At 40.3% G+C, this 21,664-nt stretch overlaps 1 protein-coding gene across 1 annotated transcript; it reads right to left on the bottom strand.

Annotated features, from left to right (window-relative positions):
* Window positions 1-841: 841 nt before the first annotated feature.
* On the bottom strand, window positions 842-16,947 carry LOC146624680 (tubulin-specific chaperone cofactor E-like protein). The gene is made up of 9 exons (XM_085364064.1): window positions 16,887-16,947; window positions 15,773-15,842; window positions 13,125-13,270; window positions 12,830-12,969; window positions 11,250-11,431; window positions 9,644-9,900; window positions 9,396-9,522; window positions 9,184-9,300; window positions 842-4,240 (listed from the first exon to the last, which is right to left on the bottom strand). The coding sequence occupies exons 3-9, from the start codon at window positions 13,258-13,260 to the stop codon at window positions 3,898-3,900; spliced, it is 1,302 nt and encodes a 433-aa protein (XP_085220190.1). The 5' UTR covers window positions 13,261-13,270; window positions 15,773-15,842; window positions 16,887-16,947; the 3' UTR covers window positions 842-3,897.
* Between the last annotated feature and the right edge of the window lie 4,717 nt (window positions 16,948-21,664).

The following is a 21,664-nucleotide window of genomic DNA, read 5'->3' as shown; positions in this document are numbered from 1 at the left end:
ACAGCTAGCACACATCACAAGAAGACCCAAACAATTTGTCTGCTGTCCAGATGTAACAGATCACAACGTTTTGGTACACTGAAAGTGAAAAGAATAAAGTGGCTGTGCAGGTTTGCAAACATATGACAAAAAAAAACACCACGACAAGTTCATGAGAAAAAAATAGCAGTATTCAAAATCAAAACGGGCAAATTTATGACAAAAAATATAAAAAGGGGCAAATTAAAGAAGAAAAAACTAAACTCACTAGACAGGAAAACATGATAAAATTAATAATAATAATAATAATAATAATAATAATAATAATAATTTAAAAAAAGGCCAGTTGCTCCCAAAAGTCAAATTCCTAATGAAAAACTGATAACTTCATAAAGACATGTTCTACATTTAAAAAAAATAAAGTATATTTAAATACAAAAAAAAGCCAAATAAAATGGGGACATTCTGGGAAAAACAGACTTAATTGTCAAATAAATGACGAAACAAAAAAAGAAAATCTGTCACATCGACCCACAGCAAGAAGGTTTGAATCCACCAATCAACTGTGGTCTCCCTGTATGGGTCTTAAAGTGACAGATGAACTCATTCATAACCTCATTGTGGTATTTTTACATGCTAGAAATGTTTCCTACAGTTGATTTGTGTATGTTTGCTATAGTGTCCATATGAACTGGATAATGAACAGTTGTGTGGGGTCATTTAATGTCCCGAATTAGATAAAAACAAAAAACTAAACACAAAAAATCCCCCCACACACTATAGGTATTGACTATTATTGCAGAATTATTATGAAAAAAATAACACTGCAATTAGCTGGAACAATCAGTATTTATTTTTTTTTATTTAAGAGAAGTTAAAGCACCATTATACAGTACAGGTATAGAAAGATTGCAGTAATGCAAACAAGAATTAAAAGTGCACGGAAGAAAAGCAATACAGAGAGCAAACGAAATATAAATTAAACACCACACACTCTAACCAGCACAAGGCAAAGTGAACTTTAGATCATCAATTTTTTTTAACTTTTTAAAATCTGTAAATAAACTCTGTTTTGGTATTACTGAAGGATAGATAAAAAGGTGACAGGCGCAGTTAATATTCTAGAAATGTCAAAATTACAAATGCCCATAAAACAACATCGTTTCCCTGAAATGACACGTCTTGCAAATGATGAAATGCTGAAAGAAACAAAGACATATGAGACTGTGCAAACCAACCTCACAATGACCCAAACAAAACAAAACAAACCCCTCACACTTATCCCAGCACTTCTCAACAGCCCACTCATCATAATACAGATTAATAAAAGTCAATAAAACAAAGAGATCTCCAGTCATCTACTACACAAAGAAAATCTGTCAGTCCAGATGGCACTGTGAGCTTGCCGCAGGACAAGTGCACCCCAGCACATGTTCACATGCTTGCATAAGCACAACAAAACACTTTATTTGCGGACGCTCAAGAGAAGCATTTTGACCTGGGAGCTCTAATTAGAGTCTAAATTAGAGAAAGAACCACAGCAACAATGACTTAACTCCAAATAACTTCACTTGCTACCAACGAACACGTGAAAAAAATGCACCAGTATTGTTATGACACATAGTTTAAGTGACTACATCTGTAATGCTCCAGCTGGTAAAACACAGCAGACACCAACAGCCAAAGTCTCATCAGCTAAAGTAAAATAAATGTTCAGGCGATAAGATGGGTTGAAAAATTCCTGCTGAAAGCTCACAACACCAGGACCTGCGAAACAGCGCAAACTAAAAGTTTGGGTGTCTGTGAGATGGAAATGTAAAGGAGAGAGACTTGGGTGGACCGGTGAGGGCCAAGAAGCTGTTTGGTGAACCTGTTCCAACTTAAATCCAGCGGAAGTGTCCGTGACACAGCAGCTGGTGTGTGGTTACCATACAGAGTGAGCCTCAGCGCTTCTCAGCTGCTCTTGCGCTCCATTCATGCGCAGGACAGCCAGAAGACCTGCGGTAACTTGAGCATCAACACTCCTTCTTTTCTCTGTCCCAGACCCGAGCTCACCTCAGACATGTCTCGTCTTTCTGCCAGGGCGTCTCGACTGAGAGGTATCCGAGTGTGTGTGCGGGTGTGCGCGTGCACGTTACCCCCAACACATGGCATTTATGCATCAGCTTGCAGGTTATTCCGGGATATTTCACTACAATCGCGTGGAGAAAGTCTAAGTAGGGAATTACATGTGCTGCTTATCTACAAACTCTTCCTGCAGGAAATCAAAACAAAACAAAATCTTCTCCACTTAAATAATGGTTAGAAAAGTAGAGCAGTGCTTTGAGGCTGTCATCATCATGAAAATGTAAATAAAACGTAATTTTTTTAATGCAGTGCAAATATGGATGGTGCCCAATTTACAAAACCTTGGCACTACAAAAAAATCAAGACCACGTTTAAAGCCTGATTAGTTGCAATCATTGCAGTATGATTATTATTATTATTTATTTATTTTTGTCGTCATGGTTGCTTCTGGAGAACGTAATAGGTTGGAACAATTTTAGCCCAGGCTGTACAAAATCTCCTGCAGCCAGTTTATAGCGAACAGGCATCAATTCATCTTTTACAAAAGAAACATGGAGAAAAATGACAATGCTGATCAAAGTGTAATCATTACGGAGGAACAATGTGCAATGAAAGTGGCAGAATGTATTCTCAGAAAGGGCATTTCTGATATCCAATGAATTTGAATCTGAAATCGTGTATAATTTATATTTGTCTCCTAATTTTAATGTATTCGCTCTTTAAAAATACTAATTCGTTCTCAGTTTGGTGCAGAAATATCAACAGTAGGGATTAGAAGGTCTGTTTTAACCCTTCAAATGCTTTAATTATAAGGTGATTTTAGTTTTAAAATTGGTGTGCAATTTATGCATTTAATTCATAATAAGGGAAACAATTTAAAAAAAAATTAAAGACAGTTGTATGAAGGAAAGTATGATCTTAATGTTCTGCAGCCCCTAAAAATCTAAAAACACATCAGATATAAATTTGGCTGAACTCCCCTTCGAGGTTGTGTTCTTGTGCCTATCCCGATCACGTTAGCGCGGTGGCTTTCTTTGGATGCGCCCGCTCTTACCACCTGCACTTGCCTTTCTTTGGACTTGCTTAAACAAACAGTTTTTCAACAAACAGTCCAGTTTTCAAGCCTAAAAGTTCAACATCAGGTAAAAATAGCAGAGAGGAGGATGCCCACACGTTCTTGGCATCCTCCAAGGTCAGCCAGTCCACTATTAAAGACCATGAGATCTACTATAATGTCTTGATGGACAATATTCAAGGGGAAGGACCTGGATTGTAAACACATATGACATATGCATGGCACATGGCTCTCAAGTCTACCAGCTCTGCCTTCCTGCAATTTCCATTGTTTTCTCAGAAATTAAATTCAAGCTGAATGACTGCTGTTTTGACTGCAAAAGATATCCAGCAAACAGAAGAACCAGTGGAAGTGGTCATAACAAGACTGATATTTATCCAGAGGTGCACATGTGGAAGACCCTGAAGGGGAGAACGGCCAAATTTCGAGTCAGGTATGGTTTTTCGGCCATTAAGGGAGCAGTCCTAGAACTTTTTGATCTTTTTTTTTATGCTTCATCAATAAGATGTAAACTGCACTTGTAACTCAAGGCACATGAAGCATAGAAATGTGCGACTTGAATTCAAGGCTTTGTAAATATCGAACAACTATGTGCAAATGTACTATTGCATAAATGTGATCAAGATTTTAGACAGCAAACCTCTTTACCATCCAAAACACCCACCCTTTTTTTGATATCTAAAAAAAGGGTTCAAGTCAAAAGCGTAATATCCAGTAATTTATCATTTCTACAATTCCTCCAATCCAAGTCATCCAGAAGTGGAGAACCTCCCGACTCAAAGACCCGAGGAGCTGCAGCGGCTTTTGTCCCTGGGCACTACCAGGATCTCATCCCCGTCTCGAATGCCGTAGGAATGCAGGGCCCGGGTGCCGCACTTCAGCTCCTCTGGTCCAAACATTGAACACATCTCTCGGTCGATGTAGAAGAGCCTCATCCCATTGGGTAGCTGCAGCAGACCCTTAAGGTGTTTTTTTAGGTCACCCACTGTTTGCTCCAGACGGAGGCTGACTGTCTCCACCCTGTCACCCCAGCGAACAACCACCATGGTGAGGCTGGGTCTCAGGTCTACCTCAGCCAGTGGAGCCAGGTGGCCATATTTGGACACGAGGATACGGTACCTGCAACAAAGCAGAGCTCGTGTTATTTTTTTATTTGTTATCAGCTCAACTGAATGACATCAGCATACAGCAAAGACACACAAACTCCTACAAGACATACACTTGAAATCCACCACACAAAGTATGGTGTTTCTCAGACATGGCAGTGACTACATAGTCTCTGAAAAGTGAGGCCCTTGCAAAGTATCTCAGGGTGTTTTAACACCTCTAGTTTCTTTAGTCTTAATCAGCTGATGAATTTGTAAACTTGTGGCTTTTACTCATGGCTTTGTTTCTTTTTACAGAGAGAAAACTCCAAGTCAACCAAAAATGCATCACCACAAACCGTGGCAGAGCAGGCATTCTGCTTATTGGCCAATGAAGGGAAATGCTGTCTTCTGGACCTTTGGTTTATTCCACAGCTAGCTGCTACAGTTTGAGCTCTCTGCATGTGTATGGTCTTCTGCCGCATCCTAGGATGCAAAGCACATCTGACTACGAGGAGGCATTTATCTCAAACTAGCAGCGCACACCTGGTAGTTGGGGTTGGATGGAGGTCAGATTATGTTCTGACTATAAATTAAATAAAAAAAGACCAGAATTTGATTTACACGGCCTAAACAGTGCAGGTGTGAAAAACCCCTTAAATCTTTATTTTTTTATAATTGCAAGGAGGTAGTGATATCTATGACTGCAAACAGACTGGTACTATAAGAGTCTATGGGAAAACAGCCCTCAGGCTTGGCCTCTAGAAACACTTTCCTGCTGAATTCATCCACTCAGTTCAGGTCATTCTGAATAAAACATTAAGACCCTTTTATAAATGCACCCATTCTAAGTTTCAGAAAGGAGGATTTTCCAGGGTATGCTAACCGCTAACTAGCTCATTATATGCATATAATTTTTGAATATTTGCCAAAACTAACTGAAAAATGAGTTTGTCAGACATGCCTGCATGTTATTCTACAAATATATGGAAAAATATTTGCCCAAATAATCATGATAACACATAATGGCATTTTTAAGGTAGACCACAGTGTCTCTTTGCCTCCCCCCCCATTGTTGCTATGGTAAATAACATACACCCTGTACTAATGATAGGATGTAGGCTTCATTTCGACATTCAAAGAGCAGCTTGGTCTACGGCTCCACCCTGCCCTCTGATGTCACAATCACACTGTGTTTTAGCACTGATTTACTCTAAATGGAATCAAAATCTAGAAATTTAACAACAAGCTGTACAAAATAACACTTAAAACTAAAGACAGAGATGATAAAGTCATTGTGAAAATGCTTCATGAGGTCACGAATCAAGTTAAAAGCAGGGCAATCTTCTTATAGACTTGTATAGGACAAGACTTCTCTTTGTGCCCTCTGCTGGCTGTTATGAAGAATGCAGGTAAAAGGCTGTTCAACACTGGCTTCACTTTTCAGACTCACAGGTTATACATCCTCTTTTTTTCCTTCTTAGATGAAGTACAGGTGTGAAATAGAAACAGCAAGTATATTTAAGATATTTCAGATTTTTTTAAAAAGACTTTAAACTCAGGGTTATGGAAACAAGCTATGAGTGTTTAAGAGGCAGAGAAACACCGAGTTGTCTGCCACTTGCTTGCCGTGAGAAAGCTCTCAGCCATCTCAGGGGAATGCGTGTTCGAGATAAGGCCCCAGGAACGATTAAATAAAATCCAGGAGAAAAGGCCTGTGCTTTCAAAGCTACTGTAACAGCTGGGCCAATCAAAGCAATTTCACTTCCCTCCCCAAAACTCCTCCACAAAGCCGCTGCCCTGGCCCTGGGATTTTCTGGCCAAACTTGCAGTCCACCCTGGGAATTCTCCACTAAGGCCACAGTGCACAAAGTGCCATTCTAAGAGAAGCCATTTACCAAAGAGGCTTCATTTAAGGTGGTAAGCATGGTATAATGGGGCAAACAATGCTGCAGGTGATAAGAAGCCGACATTCCAACTGTCATTTTGGCATTCTTTGATTCCTGCGGAGGAAATTACAAGACTGTGAAGCCAAGAGACACCATGTAGCTGAGCTCTCCTGTTTTGGCATTTCATCGACTCATTCTCACATTTCTCCAGTTATTTACTTGAACGTATGAGCACCTCAAAAAGTTAAAATGTAAATTTTCCCACGTCTTTCCCTGAGACTGTGGCTCTGTTTAGACCCACTAACTGCTAACTTCACCGGATACGCAGACTCTCTGGTTTCTTTTTTAACCCTTGCCTCTACTCTTTCTCGCCACTAATCCTTCCTGCCCAGTGCTGTTTTCTTCCCTTTCCCATTTTTTCCAAGGAATTGTTGGGGTGTATCCATCTCAGTTAGTCTAGTTTATGGTTTGAGAACACGTTTATAGTTACTCAAAGCCAGGCTGTGTCAGATGTGTTCACTTGAGAGGCTGTGACCCACCTGCAGAGCTCTGATCTCTTGGGGTAGCGAGGCCGCAGCCTCATCCGAAAGGAAAGGGGATAGCTGTGCGCTCACTGCCTACTGAGTGTGTCTGACACCCCGATAACGCCCGCATGCACATGCACAGTCACGGTTATACCCGACCCTGGACCTACACCGAACCCCTCCCAAACCAACACCGCAAACGCAACGCTTGATGGACAAAAATAAAATCAGAGCGATGAAGCTGAACACAAAGAAAATGAAGTTTTTAGATGGCGATGAATGTGTTTGACATAGAAATAAAATAACTATTAACTGCTCCTGATGGACAAACAAGTTCTGCCACAGGTAATAAAATAATTTATAGCCAGGAGTGCTGTGACAGCTCATGTGACATCAGAAAACAAATCAAATTTCTCAAATTAAGGCTTCAGGTTGACAGAGTAGGTGTATACATAAAAAAAACAACCTGCTACCTGGTGTATCAGTTTTCCCAATCAGAGAATTCCCAGCACAAAGGACTCATTGAGCAGGGAGAGAGTGGTGGCATTGTCTCCCAAAGGTTAGTTTCCCCCAGTCAGGGACTACACCTTCCTCCAGAAATCCCTCCCCAACATTCTGCTGAGGTTAAGTGGAATGCAGTTGGTGAATTATTTCACCCCTGCGAGCCCCCCCGAGGAAGGCTTTCAACCTCCCCCCGCAAAAAAAAAACATATAGTGTGCTGGACCCAAACTGAGGACAGGGATGGAGATTGGTTGCTAATGTTGTGAATCAGCAGGTGTTCCCATATGAATATAATGCAAACGTAAATGCCGCTTAGCTTTCCAATTGAAAGCCAGTGCTGGCGCCTTGTGCTCCATATTTAAGGTATTTAGTGAAGACTTTCAATATGAATTTTACTCTAAATGTCTCATCGGAATGTTGTAATGAAGCAATGAAAACAATCTGATGTAAATTTTAGAGCTGAAAAAAACAACAACAATTTATTGATCAACATAATGCTACACAATATATTTTTTAATTTATCATGTTAGCTATTTTCTCAAGCCAAAAGATGTCAGTGCTGTAGTAGCTCATCAGGCTCACGATCCATCACCGCTCAAGGGTTACTGCCCGCAAATCGATAAATGTGACTTTGATAAAAACTTCAGTAAAATCTGACCAACACTGATTCTTCTTCGCAATGGTTTAAACTCAGCTACATTCAATTCAGTTCAGTTTTATTTATATAGCACCAAATCACAACAACAGTCGAACACTCAAGAAGCTTTATATCGTAAGGTAAAGTTCCTACAACAATACAGAGAAAACCCCAACAATCATATCACCCACTATGAGCAAGCACTTGTGGGACAGTGGGGAGGAAAAACTCCCTTTTAAGAGGAAAAAAAACCTCTGGCAGAACCAGGCTCAACCATCCAAAGCAAGACAGTGCACAAGAAAACAAAGTGCAGTCAGGGGTGGAGTGGACAGGGTTTTAAGATGGTACCGAGAGCTGCTATAATGTATGGCTTGGAGACAGTAGCACTGAAAAAAAGACAGCAGGCCGAGCTGAAGATGCTCAGGTTTTCACTGGCAGTGACCAAAATGGAAATGATTAAAAACGAGGATGTCAGAGGGACAGCTCAAGTTCAGCAGTTTGGAGATAAAGTTAGAGAGGCGAGGCTCAGATAGTTTGGGAGAGAAGAGAGAGTGGATACATTGGACAAATGATGCTAAATATTGAGCTGCCAGGGAGGAGGAAGAGAGGAAGACCTCACAGAAAGTTCATCGATATAGTGAAGAAGCACATGCAGAGGAGGACGCTAGGGATAGGGTTAGAGGGTGATGACCCCTAAAGAAAACATCTGAAAGAAGAAGATTGTTTAACTGAATATCTCTGAGTTTTAGACTTTTTTTGTACAAAACCTGTTGCTGAAATATGGCCACGAAATGAGAACCGGTGTTCTGGGAATCTATCCTACCTCACAAACCATCCCACCTGTTGTTTCTGCGCATACGCGTAACACAAACCCCAAATTTACATCATTTTTTTAACCCATTGTGAATATTTCTTATGGTTATGGTTTGTATTAGTCACAAGTCGCCGTCAAATTATAATATGGGTAGGACGATTTGCCAAAGTAGAACAGTTTCTCAAAACACTGGCTGCAAATGATCCTTTCCATCTGGAGAGTGTGTGCCTTTGAAATTTAGTTACATGTTAATTTTCTACCTTGTTTTAGGATGCAGATCACTAAGTTAACAAACTTAAATGATCCAAAGAAACCCCTCAAAAAGTAAAAAAGAAGAAATAAAGCTAATGGCTAATTTTATTTAACGATAAATTCACAATTCACACAGTTGCCTAACGCCAACTTCTACCCACGCATCTTAGCTGGCCATCAGCACCACTGCATATGCAAAGTGTCTTTTTGAGACTACATATTATTCCTCGTCCACTTCTACTAGTTACTACAGCGTCAGCGGTCAGCCGCAGCTTTGAATTATTATTATTATCCATGAGTAAACTTATTCACTATGATTATGTGTGCAGTGAAAAATGTATGTGTGGATGATGCTCCACCTCTCGGGACGCTCCTGCTCTGGACAGTCCTGGTAGTATCTGATGAAGAACCTCTCAGCATCCTCTCTCTCACCATTAGACACGGCACCCCCGTTCAGCACCATTACGGAGGGCAGCCTGAGGGCAGGTGCAGCAGTCGGGTGTTAAAAGTGCTCAATGAGTATTTCGATGATGAAGTTACTGAACAAACGAGCACACAGCTTCAGACTTACTGTGCTAAAAGGAGGCTACGTCTCTCCTCGGTGCTGTAAGACTGCAGTAAAGGGATTCCCTTTGCTTTGACCTCCACCAGTTTGGGAAAGAAATTCAGCCTTTCAATGTCGATCCATTTACTAAGACCTGAATAACAACAACAACAACAACAACAATAATAATAATAATAAACATAATGAGTTATAGGGCTATTTGTTCACACCTTGCACTGAATACAGACAGATTAAAAGACTTTTAGGACTCCGACCTGAATTGTTGAGGTTGATGCTACGCAGGTTGGGGAAGAGGTGCTCCAGTGTCTCCTTGGTGTCTCCCACAGAGTCCACGCTGTTATTGGCCAGCACCAGTGTGCTCAGACTGGGGTACAGCAGCCCAAACTTCCTCACTTCTGCCCAATCCTGCAGCTGGTTATCTGTAATCTGCAGCAGGCGTAGCGACGGGCATGTCGTCTGGGACTCTGACACGCTGTTGTAGCCGTTCAGACACAGGAAGAGCTCCTCCAGCCTGGAAGATGAGGTGCAAGGAAACTGGCATTTTTGAGGACATCAAAGATTCTTTGTATAATCTGTGTAATATGCATTAAGGTGCTTTTGATTCTTCAAAAGAATAAGGCAGCTGTTATCGTGTTTCCAATTGTCACCATATGTTCTGAGTTCTCTACCCTGTTTACAACAAATAAAACTGGACTGAATTATATTAAACACTACTGACACCCTCTCGACGAGAAACCTGGGCGCGGGGGAGCCTGATCGTCGGAACATTTGCTGCAGATACACGACAGCCTTTCAGTGGAACGAGCCTGGCAACACTCACATTGGAGGACGTTGAAGACATCTACCTATACAGAGCCATGATAGCGAGGCTCCTGCTGATTGGAACTGGCACAGCCCTGGCTTGTTGACGAAAATTGAAAAGATTTCTTCTTTTGTGGCTAAACCAACCAACCATTACTCCTCATGCGTCAACCCAACCTCCCTAAACATGGCAAGGTGGGGCATAACTTCCTGGAATTCCTGTTGAGTCTACATCTGTGTGCTCAAGATAAAGGAGGAACGCATCACTAATCTGCTCGCTAATGTTCTGAGCAACTCTGAGTGGTCAGAGTGGCACAAAAAACTAAGTGATTCATTATGACTCAGTAGCTTGTAGAGCCACATTAGCAACAATTATGTGAGGCAATTGTTTTTAAGAGTCATCTCTCACATCACTGGAGGACTACTGGCACACTCTTCTTTACAACATTGAGGTCTGTGGGCATTCTTTAATACACATCTCCCAACAGCTTGGTTGAGTTCTGGACTTTGACTGGGTCATTGAAACATGTTCATTGTTTTCTTTTTCAGTCATTCTGTTGTAGTTTTGTCAACTTCAGCAAACCTAAACATTCCTGCCATGTTTGTTTTAGAGTGAAGAAGCCCGGAAACCCTTACTAACAAGTTCAGTTTAAAAAAAAAAAATTGTGTTGTCACGAACTTTCCAATTTTACACACTAATTGAGGGCTGTAGAGTCTGAGATGTAGCTGTTGGGCTTTTATCAGTTTCTCTGAGTATTGCTCAGTCTGGAGTGAATTTGCTCAGACATCCCCTTAGCAGTAGGCTACCAAAACGTCTGCTTTTTCAGAGGTGCTCACATTTGTTGAGTTAAATGTGTCCCATTAGCAACTGGCTGCTACTTATTCTCACACCTCCCATGGAAGCAGTAGGGGTGTACTTAGTTTTTCACAGGACTGCAGAGAGAACTCTGAAAACATTGTAAATCTCTATATATGCAGACGCTTAGACAAAAATATACAAATTCTCTCATTGCCACACATAAAAGAACATAAAACCTTTTTCCATGCTTTGTCACTTACTCTGGTGTGTGCTGCGTGAGTGTGTGAACAGTGTCCCAGCTGACTTGTGTATTAATGAGGACCAGTCGTCGGACCCTGGAAAAAACCTCTGCCATGTTCGGCTCCAGCTGCACGCCGCTTAGCGGGTTCATGCTCAGATTGAGGAAGTCCAGGTGTGGGATGCTGGAAACGATGGTGCCGATCTGGCAAAACCAGGAGCATCAGGACACAGAACAAAGAAAAAGAAGAAACAAGTTACAGAACTTTTCAAAACACTTTTACTTTGAAAACCATTATTTTCAGAGCTTGTTGATTAGCTAGATAACTCTAGTACACATAAATAAGCTGTATAATGAGATACAGCGGTTTAAATTCTAGGTAAGTTCCGAGTCATCCATCTTTAAATACAACCCATAGATAGTCTTGAACAGGCATATTTTTAAAGTGTTTCTGTACCGTGTTCACATTTTCCTTCATTCTGTTTAAAAAGCTGATAATTAATCCACATCAGTAGCGTCTGGTTTAGTTTCACATTGACTTGTTTTCACTCTTTGGCTTCTAGATGGCAAATAAAATACTTAATGCTAAACCCATGTGAATGACAGAAGAAGAGATTATTATATTAAATAAATATGTGGTGTATGTATTTATTGGTTCATACAAAAAAATGTATCCAACCCTGCTTATTAATAAATGAGTACTCCAGTTAACCTGAGAGGTACCAGGTGTTCCAGCTGGCACAGCAGAAGGGAACTGTGCCTACAGCACTCATCACGGTATCACTCGGCTGAATAACAAACAGCACTGTGAGAGGGGGATAACAAGGGCTGTGCAACTTTTTTAAGAGGCCTTTGTGTTGTAGACACGGCTAAATAACAATGCAGCACAACCCAACCTTAAGAACTTAATTATTAACAGTACATATGCAAACAAACAAAAAGAAAAGAATGATGATGAATGGAGGCTAGATGGAATCAGTGAATAACCATCTAAAAATCTACATGCTTTCCAGTTAACTTACAAACATAAAGTCCGGGGGCACAATCGGCCCGGCAAAGACTCCAAACTGGCCAACTGGATGGCTTTGGAAAATGAGAAGGAGGGCATACATTTTTGGACTTTCAACTGTATTAAGTTTTACAGCTTTTCCTCCTGATAAACACCTCCCCCACAGCCATTCATACTATGCCAAAGTAATAAAGTAATAAAGTGTGGTTAAACTTCTTATTACTGACAGAAAGGGAAGTTTTACTGGTTCAGCCCGCTCAAGACCAAAGTGGGTTGTTTGTGGCCCACAATGTAAAAGGAGTTTGACATCCCAGGCTTGCATCCTTACTAACAATAAAGAGAGATTAACTTCTATTTTTTTTATCTGTATGTGTTGTATTCATTTTTTATTACACTAAAATAACCATCAAAACAAAGACCTTAATCTTATAAACCTATGACTAGCATTTACTAGTGTCCATTTAAGCCCTTTTTAACTGCTGACATGGTAGCATACAGACAGCACTCCAACTAAATTGTCTTGAACAAAAGCCAGATGGCTCTGCTTTTATGAAAAACCTTATTAAGTTCAATTAAAACTCCAAGACCCCCACCTCTCCCCAGTCATTCAGCTGATTGCGGGACAGGTCGAGCTCTACCACGTGGGCGCAGGAAGCAGCGATGTCTTGCCTGTCGCCGGCTTTACTGATTCCACTGTCATTCAGAACCAGTGCGCTGGGCAAGAAGAGGCGATCTGCAAACAGGAAACTCGAGTCAGTTCAGAGCCTCATTCACAGCTCAACACTCCAAATAAAAAGGCAGATATGCCGGGCTGAACTTATCACAAGTGATACACTGCTCACGTGGCATCATCACAACCCTGAAATAGCTCGCTCTGTCATCTCTCACCTTTGACAGGGGATCCTGGAGGCCTGGGCAGAACAACCACTCCTACGCCTTGGCCATAGGGGAAATTCTCAGGGTTATACTTCTCACTGAGGACTTGAACAAAGGTGCGCACCTCATCTTCATCAGAGGACTCCATGGCTCAAGTCCTGAACAGGTATCCATGTAAGAGACCAAAGGGGAAAAAAAAGACGCTTTTAAGATATGCTATGGAAACATGACAATTACATCAGGACAGCTGTTACATATGTCTTTTAAAGGATAAAGCTGGAGATATTTTACACTGTTTATCACAATGTGTATGAAAATCAAGTTTCCTCCCAAAACATATGTGACCCTACTGAAGTTTTAGGTCTTTAAGTGTCAAAATTGTATTGCTTAATTTGCATGTAACCTGCATGTCTAACGTGGTGTTTAGAGAATTCTCAGTGTTGGATTTTTGGGGCTGATGTCTGTTAAGGAATTTAGAATGGGACGTACGTTTAGCAGGCGTGGTGATCTAATTCTAAAGTTCTAATCTCACACAGTGCTTTATGGGCACAGTCACCTCCCAGAGTCTACTTTTCCAGATTTTCTTCTTTTTTCCCCTCAATTTGTTTCCATTTTTCTTTTTATCACTTTTTTGCAGATTTTGTAGCTGTTAATAAAAATCCTGTATAAATGAAGAAAAACATTAGGATAAGCTTTTCATTTGTTAGCATCTGCTTCTGTTTTCACCTATGCTGACATTCTCCACAAACAAACATACTTTTGGTGCAATGTACTCAAAGCACAGTACAGCTCATCTCTCACAGTGACTGTCCAAAAAATCTTCGGCACTATGAAAATGCTCCTTATACACAGCTCAGAGTGACCATGTGGATTAAATAATTTACCTACAGGAAAGGTCTAAGCTGACATCTGAAACTGCATTTGTGAAAGAAGCTGGAGAAGCATAAAGCGCTCTCTACTCTGGACATTTGTCATTCAAAGCCCACATATGCAAAACAAATTGAGTGAGCATTTTCAGAAACATGACAACAGTGGAACCAGGTGAACTAGTTCCACCAGCAAAACTATTAGAACTATAGTGGCAGCTTCCCTGAAGCATTTTAGAGTTTCAAGTATTTTGTACACAAAAAAAAAAATCACCTTTCTATCACCTATAACAGGGGTGGGGGAACTACAGGCCTCAAGGGCTGGTGTCCTGCAGGTTTTAGATAACACCCTGGGTCAGCACACCCGAATCCAATGATTAGTTCATTGCCAGGCCTCTGGAGAACTTCAAGACATATTGAGGAGGTAATTTAGCGATTTAAATCAGCTGTGGGAGTTCCCCACCCCTTACCTATAGGTATTAGTGGCCTGTAGCTAACAGGAAGGCCATGTGCAGTGGTGGGCAATTAATTTTCTCCACAAGTTCACATGAGAATCTGAAAATGTTGTGCAAGGTTTCACCAATAAGTTCAGAAAGAGATGAAATTAAATACTGAGTTTACCTAATTGGTGCCGCCTTCCACAGCACTCCCAGTTTCTCATGTGGACCCTTGGGGAAAATTGCCTATGCTTGGTGGACGTGCTTTAAGCCTGCTGTCTTTTAAATGGTCACCAGGGGGCGATAGCAGTGGTTCCACAGTCATTGTTCCACCTCAGTAAGCACTTTACTGACAAGTTCACAGATCAATCACTAATTGCGGCTCATATTGAATAAAAAAAATCAGTTCTACTTTGTAATTGCATGTGATTCGAAAGCTCAAATTAGATTTCTTGAATCTTGAGCCTGTAGACAAGTGGCTGACACCACGCCGAAATGTAGTTACAACAGAGTTTCATAAGGGTATATAATTATGACGTACCTATGGTGTAGATTTAGCACATATGGATTACTCGGGGTATGAACATTGATTAATCACTTGTGATTGCTCCAAATCCTGTTATGGCCAACCAGTGCCTGTGCATGGCATTTTCCCCATAGTGTTGGGTTGTCCTTCATTCAAAGTGCTAAACAAAGGGACACAAATGTGCTACCACTGACTTCCACTTTAACCACCTCAAACTTTAGTCCTGCTCCTCCTGCTGGCTGACACTTCTTGTCTATGTTTTACCTTTTTCTGTGCAGGTGTTAAAAGATAAAAAATAAAAAAAGGTCTAAAAATAACCCACGAACATCACAGAATAACCTACAAGTCACAGACAGCTGAAACGTGAGAGGCACAGCAGCACTGAGGAGAGCAGGTGCACAGTTGTCAGCGAAGCCACCTGTTCCTACTGAAACACATTTTCTGCTATGATTACAATTTCTGTTGCCATTTTTGCTGTAAAATGATTAATCTGATGAGTAATTGTATAACTCAATCCAGAGAAAATGTAGCTTTTTCAATGTGTGGATTGGTTTAGAATCCATAGACAAAAAACCCCTCCAGGCAGGCTCAATAACTGGTAATCATACATCACAATAACATACATTCTCGACCCTGCCTGTCCACCTTGCACTCAACAGCCTCACTTTAACCCCGATCAGCCCTATCAGTTTCAGACAAACGGAGTCTGATCATCTTAAACTGAGCCCACCTGAAGTGTGTTTGTCAAAAGACTGAGTGTTTCATCCGGACTCTGTCTGATGTTTCTGTCATAGATCGTTTCTCATTACACAGATCCCACCTGATTCTTACCTCTGATGTAGCAGAGACCAAAGGAAAGATTGTTTTCAACACCACATCAGATCACATGCCTCGGTCCCTGCTGTGAGAAAATGACGAGAAACATAAGCAGGCAAAACTTATTTTTAAGCTTGCAGCCGTAAAATAGCCAGAATATGTGAAAAAAAAAATGCAAAGAAAGACAGAGTTGACACCACATCAAAGGTGGTGAAACTTGCATTTATGTGACAAACAAAGGAAAGGTAAGCTGACAGTTGGGTGCTTGAGACGAAAACAACTGTTTATGTGGTATAACTGGGGAGCAGCCAAGCCCTGAAGCCATGCACTGAAATGAAAAAGTTCTAATGGACATATGTCATGACTAACCTGAGGTCATTGTTTTATACAGTTTAAACACACACTTTTAAACCCCTGTTATAATTTGTTACTTTTTTCTGGAATCTTTTTGTTTCAAATGTTTCTTCAGCACCATTTGCTCAGTTCGGCGTACACAATGGGCAGGAAGTTAGATTTTGTAATGTATAAAAAGTTAAACATTATCAGCTGCTCGCTACTGCTCACAGCGGTGAAGTTCAACCTGCAATGCTACCAAACTGTCAATAAAGATGACGTTTTTCAGAAAATAACAAACAACGAAATGGATTAATGCTACCCGAAATGAACGTCAACCCACAAAGAGTCATAAAAAGGTCAAAAGTCTTACTGTAAACCTTGCACACAGTTGCTGATACGCGAAGCTATTTTAAACAGATATATTTTTAACAGGGTCCGGGGAAACGGTGTTACAGTCAGATAACGAGCGTCGCTTCGTGGGGTGGGGGGCTGACTGCTCAGACGGAGGCCTAGCTGTATGATGTCGCTAGCTTAAGGATAATAAACTGGAAGCTGAGATTGTAACAGTGCAACCTGGTGTGTTTGAACATTTTAGCACAGCACGAGCCAACGACACTACTGCCTACCTCCAAAAAGCGTGCAACACGTTGGCTGTAAATTCAAATCGGTAAAAACATTTCTTTGAGTGTTGGATCAAACTCTCTACCTGGGCCTCCAAACTTAGCGACACGGGTCACTGCGCGTGCTCCATTTGGCACCTGATACGGTACATTTTTGAGAGTGCAGAACTCACCTTTGGCAGAACCCCCCTCTGCGGTTGGGTTGTTTTTGTTGTTCTTCGGTTAGTTGACAGCTTAAACCACGCCCACTCTACCGGAAGTTACGTAGTTTAAATATCTGTTTTTTTCCCTCTCGTCTTCATACGAGAATTGCTTCATACTGGGTTATTTTCTTTAAAACGGAACGGAGCTAAGAATACATGCTAAGGATTAACTTATTATTATTTTATTTTATTTATTTTTTAGCGAGTCTTTTTTTACGATTTTTTTTGTAGCTGGTTACTTTAACGGACAATTGTTTTTGTTTACTGATTACGGGCAGTTTTTTAAAAGCTGAGTTCAATTACTCCCACGCCTGGTTATAGCCCGACCTTGTTGAATCAAGGAAGCCAGCCAGTTTGACGAAGTTGCAGCCTCTCTGAAAGGGTAACAGATCCATTTCTAAGGCTTTGGGACTCCAGTGAAGCACTGTGAGAACCCCAAAAGTTGATTCTGTTTATCTGGACGTCCATATGAACAGAAACAACTTTTGGGGATTTACTTATCTGGATGACTGAGCATGCATCAAGACACTGTGAGAGCCATTATTCACAAATGGAGAAAAGTTGAAACACTGACGAACCTGGCCTAATCAAAGTCTAGTCTGCACTTAAATCCTTTTAAGATGTATTGAGATGATATTTAACAGGCCGTTCAAGCTTGAAAAATCTCCAGTGTAGCTGAATTAAAACACTTCTGCAAAGAAGAGTGGGCGAAAATTCCTCTACGGCGATGATAAAGACTCATTGCCATTTATCACATATGCTTATTTGCAGTTCTTGCTGCCAAGGGTGGCACATTTAGCAGGGTTTTTCCACACAGGGCTAGGTTTGGATAATTTTTCTTTCCTTGAATGAATGAAATGTTGAAATGTTTTTTTATGATCTAAAACATTTAAACGTGACAGAAATGCAAAACCCCACCCCCCAATAATTAATTAGGTATTGGGCAAATACTCAGATCACTGTATGTATAAAATATATTTTATAAAACATTTATATACAGTCTGCGGTGTATACCAATGCTTTAACACTCACGTAGTTAAAAAAAAAAACCCACGTTTTTAATGATGTGCATAAAGTGATGGGAACTGACACACGTTTATCACATAAAATAAATTATTTACTGTACATTAACGACATGTGTATGTTAGATTTAAGTTCACTTATAAAGCCAGAATAGTTTTGATTTATGATTACTGTACAACATTGCTTACATTTTTGCCTGCACAGCAATAACTCCTAATAAAGTTAATGCCATTAAATGGCATTTAATCAAACTAGTTTTCAGTTCTCTAACTTTATATAACTGGCAAAAGAATAAAAGGCATGTGTCTTTTAGTGAGTTCATTTTTTTCTTCATTTAGAGTATCACCTGCAACATGAATATGTCAGCGTCACTGGAGTTAACAGGCCTACATAATGTTGCCACCAGATGGCAGCCATGAAGTTTTGTGGGCTCCTGTGGAAGAGAGAAGTTTATGAGTTGTGTGAAGCCAGCAGGGTATCAGTTCACCCTCAGCTCCTTTTCTAATATAGATCCGAAATATATGTGACAATGAGGCTCATGCATGAAAACGTTAACATTAAAAAGCAGTGGTTGAAGATGTGTTTAGGTCGTCAAGACCAATGTAAGAATTTGAAAATGCTCCATGCAGGTGAAAGCCCTGCATTTAGAACATCAGGCCATTACAAGGTAAATCTACTTTTCTGTCAACATCTAAAGTACTCATTCTGCAGGAAAACTGAAAAAAATGTATCACTATGCAGTGTAACGCTATTAGATTTACACAGTGCAGCACAATGCTCCACTGGGGGAGTGGGTCCCTTATGGGCCTGACTTTCCTCTCTGTGCCTCTGTCGGTTAATTTTCTTCAGTTTTCCTCACACAGTTCAAAAACATGCATTTTAAGCTGAGTGCATTTGAGTGTGCCTACAAGATTGAATTTTATCATCATGCCACATGACAGCTTTAAAAAAATTAACAATACAGCAGATGATGGGATATCCTTACTTAAGAAAAAAAAGGCAAATGGATGAATAAGTCATCACAGTGATCGCTATCAGTCATTGATTATCGACAGAAGGCTCTTACTGAGCTCTCATATTTTTCTTTTGCTATTTTACTACTAAAAGCAGCAAACTGTGTATAGACATATTAGCCTTTTTTCTTTCATAACTGTACCAACCCATTTCAATAATAAGTTTGTTTTTGGCCTGAAAGTAGAGCTTTTAATTGATCAAAAACAAAAAGGTATCATTTTTAATAAAGTTATGCGCAATTTCACTGTAAGTTTGCCAATAATGTTTAGTCTTGAGCTCTGTGTTATACCAGCTCTGTGAGACCAAAGCAGGCTATCAGCCATCTGGAGGAGTCTTTGGCCCCCAGAAGATCCTCAGCAATAAGAAAATTGAAGATTTTAATCTGATTCATCAGCGCATATGCAGCAGTTTAGGGCTGAAAGGTAGAAATGTACCTGGTTTTATGTGCTGTATGTATTTTAGTTTGGTAAATATTAAATAAATAAATAAAACACTTGGAACAAAGATTTAGTTTTAATTGATATTTAACTGTGTCTCAGTGGAGACTGTGGCTCCCTCACATTGATCTGGACTAAAATAACACTTCAATTCATATCTGTATTTCTATGAAGCTTTATTTAGTCATTTATGGATTTACCCAGGAGGATGTTGACTTTTCCAACTCTATAAATGTTCTCTCACTGTCAGTCTTCTCCCTTTTTCCATATAATTTTTAATAACTTTAACTATAAAATCAAACACCTGCTAACATAGCCCCTTCACCTTTAGATCACTTCCGAGACCACCGTGCTTCTCAATGGATAAAAAAAAATCTGTGGTGTTATCTCTTTCTGCCAGGAGCTGTTGTGCACGAATCTGTCCAAAGTCCACCCATGGCTCAAATAATGCGACTGTGCCACACCGCCAATGAGTTACAGAGATATCCAAAAGTTTTGTTGACCCACCGAGTAGTGAGTGAGCCGTCTGTCCGCCACTGCAGCTGTGGGAGTTGCACAACAGCAGACAAAAAGCAGCCAACAAACATAGCGTCCCTCTCTCTCCGTCTCTCTTTAGTTTTCCACATTTGTGCTACATTCAGATCATAACCCTGGGGTTTACATCATATCTCCCAACAGTAAATATTTCATACAGCCATGATTATAATTCGGCTCTATCCGTACACAAGCATCTGCAGCTCCTCCAACCTAACCACAAACACTGTGGAACAGTCAGGAGAGTTTTGGGGGAGAAACAAACTGTGATTTGGACCAATTTGTGAGTAAGTCACGCTGTTGCACTCTTTATTCAGTGATCCTGGAGGAGCAATATGTAGTTCGATGTGTTTATTGTTACTTTACTGATCTATATGTCATGATTTACTTTTAAATAGCTTTCGTGTTTTATAGCTTTGCAGAGGAGGAACATGAAGACAAACAGTTAGACGCAGCACATTTGCTAAGAGAAATCATCAGAAGTTTACTCTCATCATGGGCACGGATGTCATGGTAGTTTGGGGCTTTTAAGGATTTCTCTGAGCATACATCTTTAATGACTAAAAAAAAAGAACTGGGTTCAAGAGTTTGAATTTATTTTGGCTTTTCTCTCATGCACACGGGATCAAAAATAGAGCAGAAAAGGCCATTTTGCCATGTTTTCATCAATAAATGTTCACATTTATCAGGCTCTAAACTCTTGGTGCATGCAAGTGCTCATGAAGTGGAAGAAAGGAAAGAAAAAGCCCATTTGGAGGAACCATTCTTTTTTTAACCACTGTGAAATGTCATAAACTTTACCATTAAATACAAAAATCAACATGACATTTGTAAATTAGCATTCTTCGCATTTATTTTCTTACTTTAGTCTTTATTGCTTTGTAAAATTATTTTTGAATGTGCACACCAAAAGCCATTTATTCCTGTCAGTGATGCCAAACTGGCTTCTCTCCATAATATAGTGGTTTCAGTACTTTTTCATTCATTCACGAGTTGACGTCAGTATTTTTTGTGGTTCATCCGCCAATATTTACTCACCTCTCACTCTCTCTGGTGTGACAGAAGAACAGCAAGAAGGGAATGTTTACAAGATGGAAGTGAGACCTGCTCTGATGTATAGTTTGGAGACCGTGGCACTGACAAAAAGGTGGCAGAGCTGAAGATGTAATGGTTTTCACTGGTAGCGACCATTAGGGAAGGTTCAGATGAACTGAAGATGTGGAGAAGAGTAATAGTGGGTAAACTGGGCAAAGAAAGATGTCTGACTGAGTTACTGTATATGTTTTAGACTGAGTATTAAATGCCAACATTTTGGGTATACATTAAAATATTTCTATGGCAAACATGATGGAAGCTGGCTACTGAAAAATGTCAGATTATAACTGATTTCAGGGGTTCAACTCTTAAATAAAACAGCAGGAGTTATATGAAGGGACCGAGAGAAACATCACTTAGAGGGGAAAAAAGCTTTAGATAAGAAGAAATATATTAAAATGAAAAATTTGACAATCAGAGAGCGGATTCTGTTCATCAAACACAACAGCAGCACATATACGTCTTCTGACTGCAGTGAGCCGAGCTTTCAAATAAAGACGCCTGCTGGGAATTATGAGAGGCGGCAGTCAAGATTCTCCACGATCCCCACTGTGATTGAAATGTTTACAAGACAAGTCATGCCCTGGATGTCAAATAGCAACTCCTAAAGAAACAGAACCACTTCTGCAACTTCTCTACCATTTT

This window comes from Diplotaxodon limnothrissa, linkage group LG10 (genome assembly GCF_057381915.1).
Source record: "Diplotaxodon limnothrissa isolate DT_005_m linkage group LG10, D_limnothrissa_male_GT1.1, whole genome shotgun sequence".
Taxonomy (NCBI): domain Eukaryota; kingdom Metazoa; phylum Chordata; class Actinopteri; order Cichliformes; family Cichlidae; genus Diplotaxodon; species Diplotaxodon limnothrissa.
Note: the sequence above shows the minus strand (reverse complement) of the source record. Positions and strands in the feature narration are given on the sequence as shown.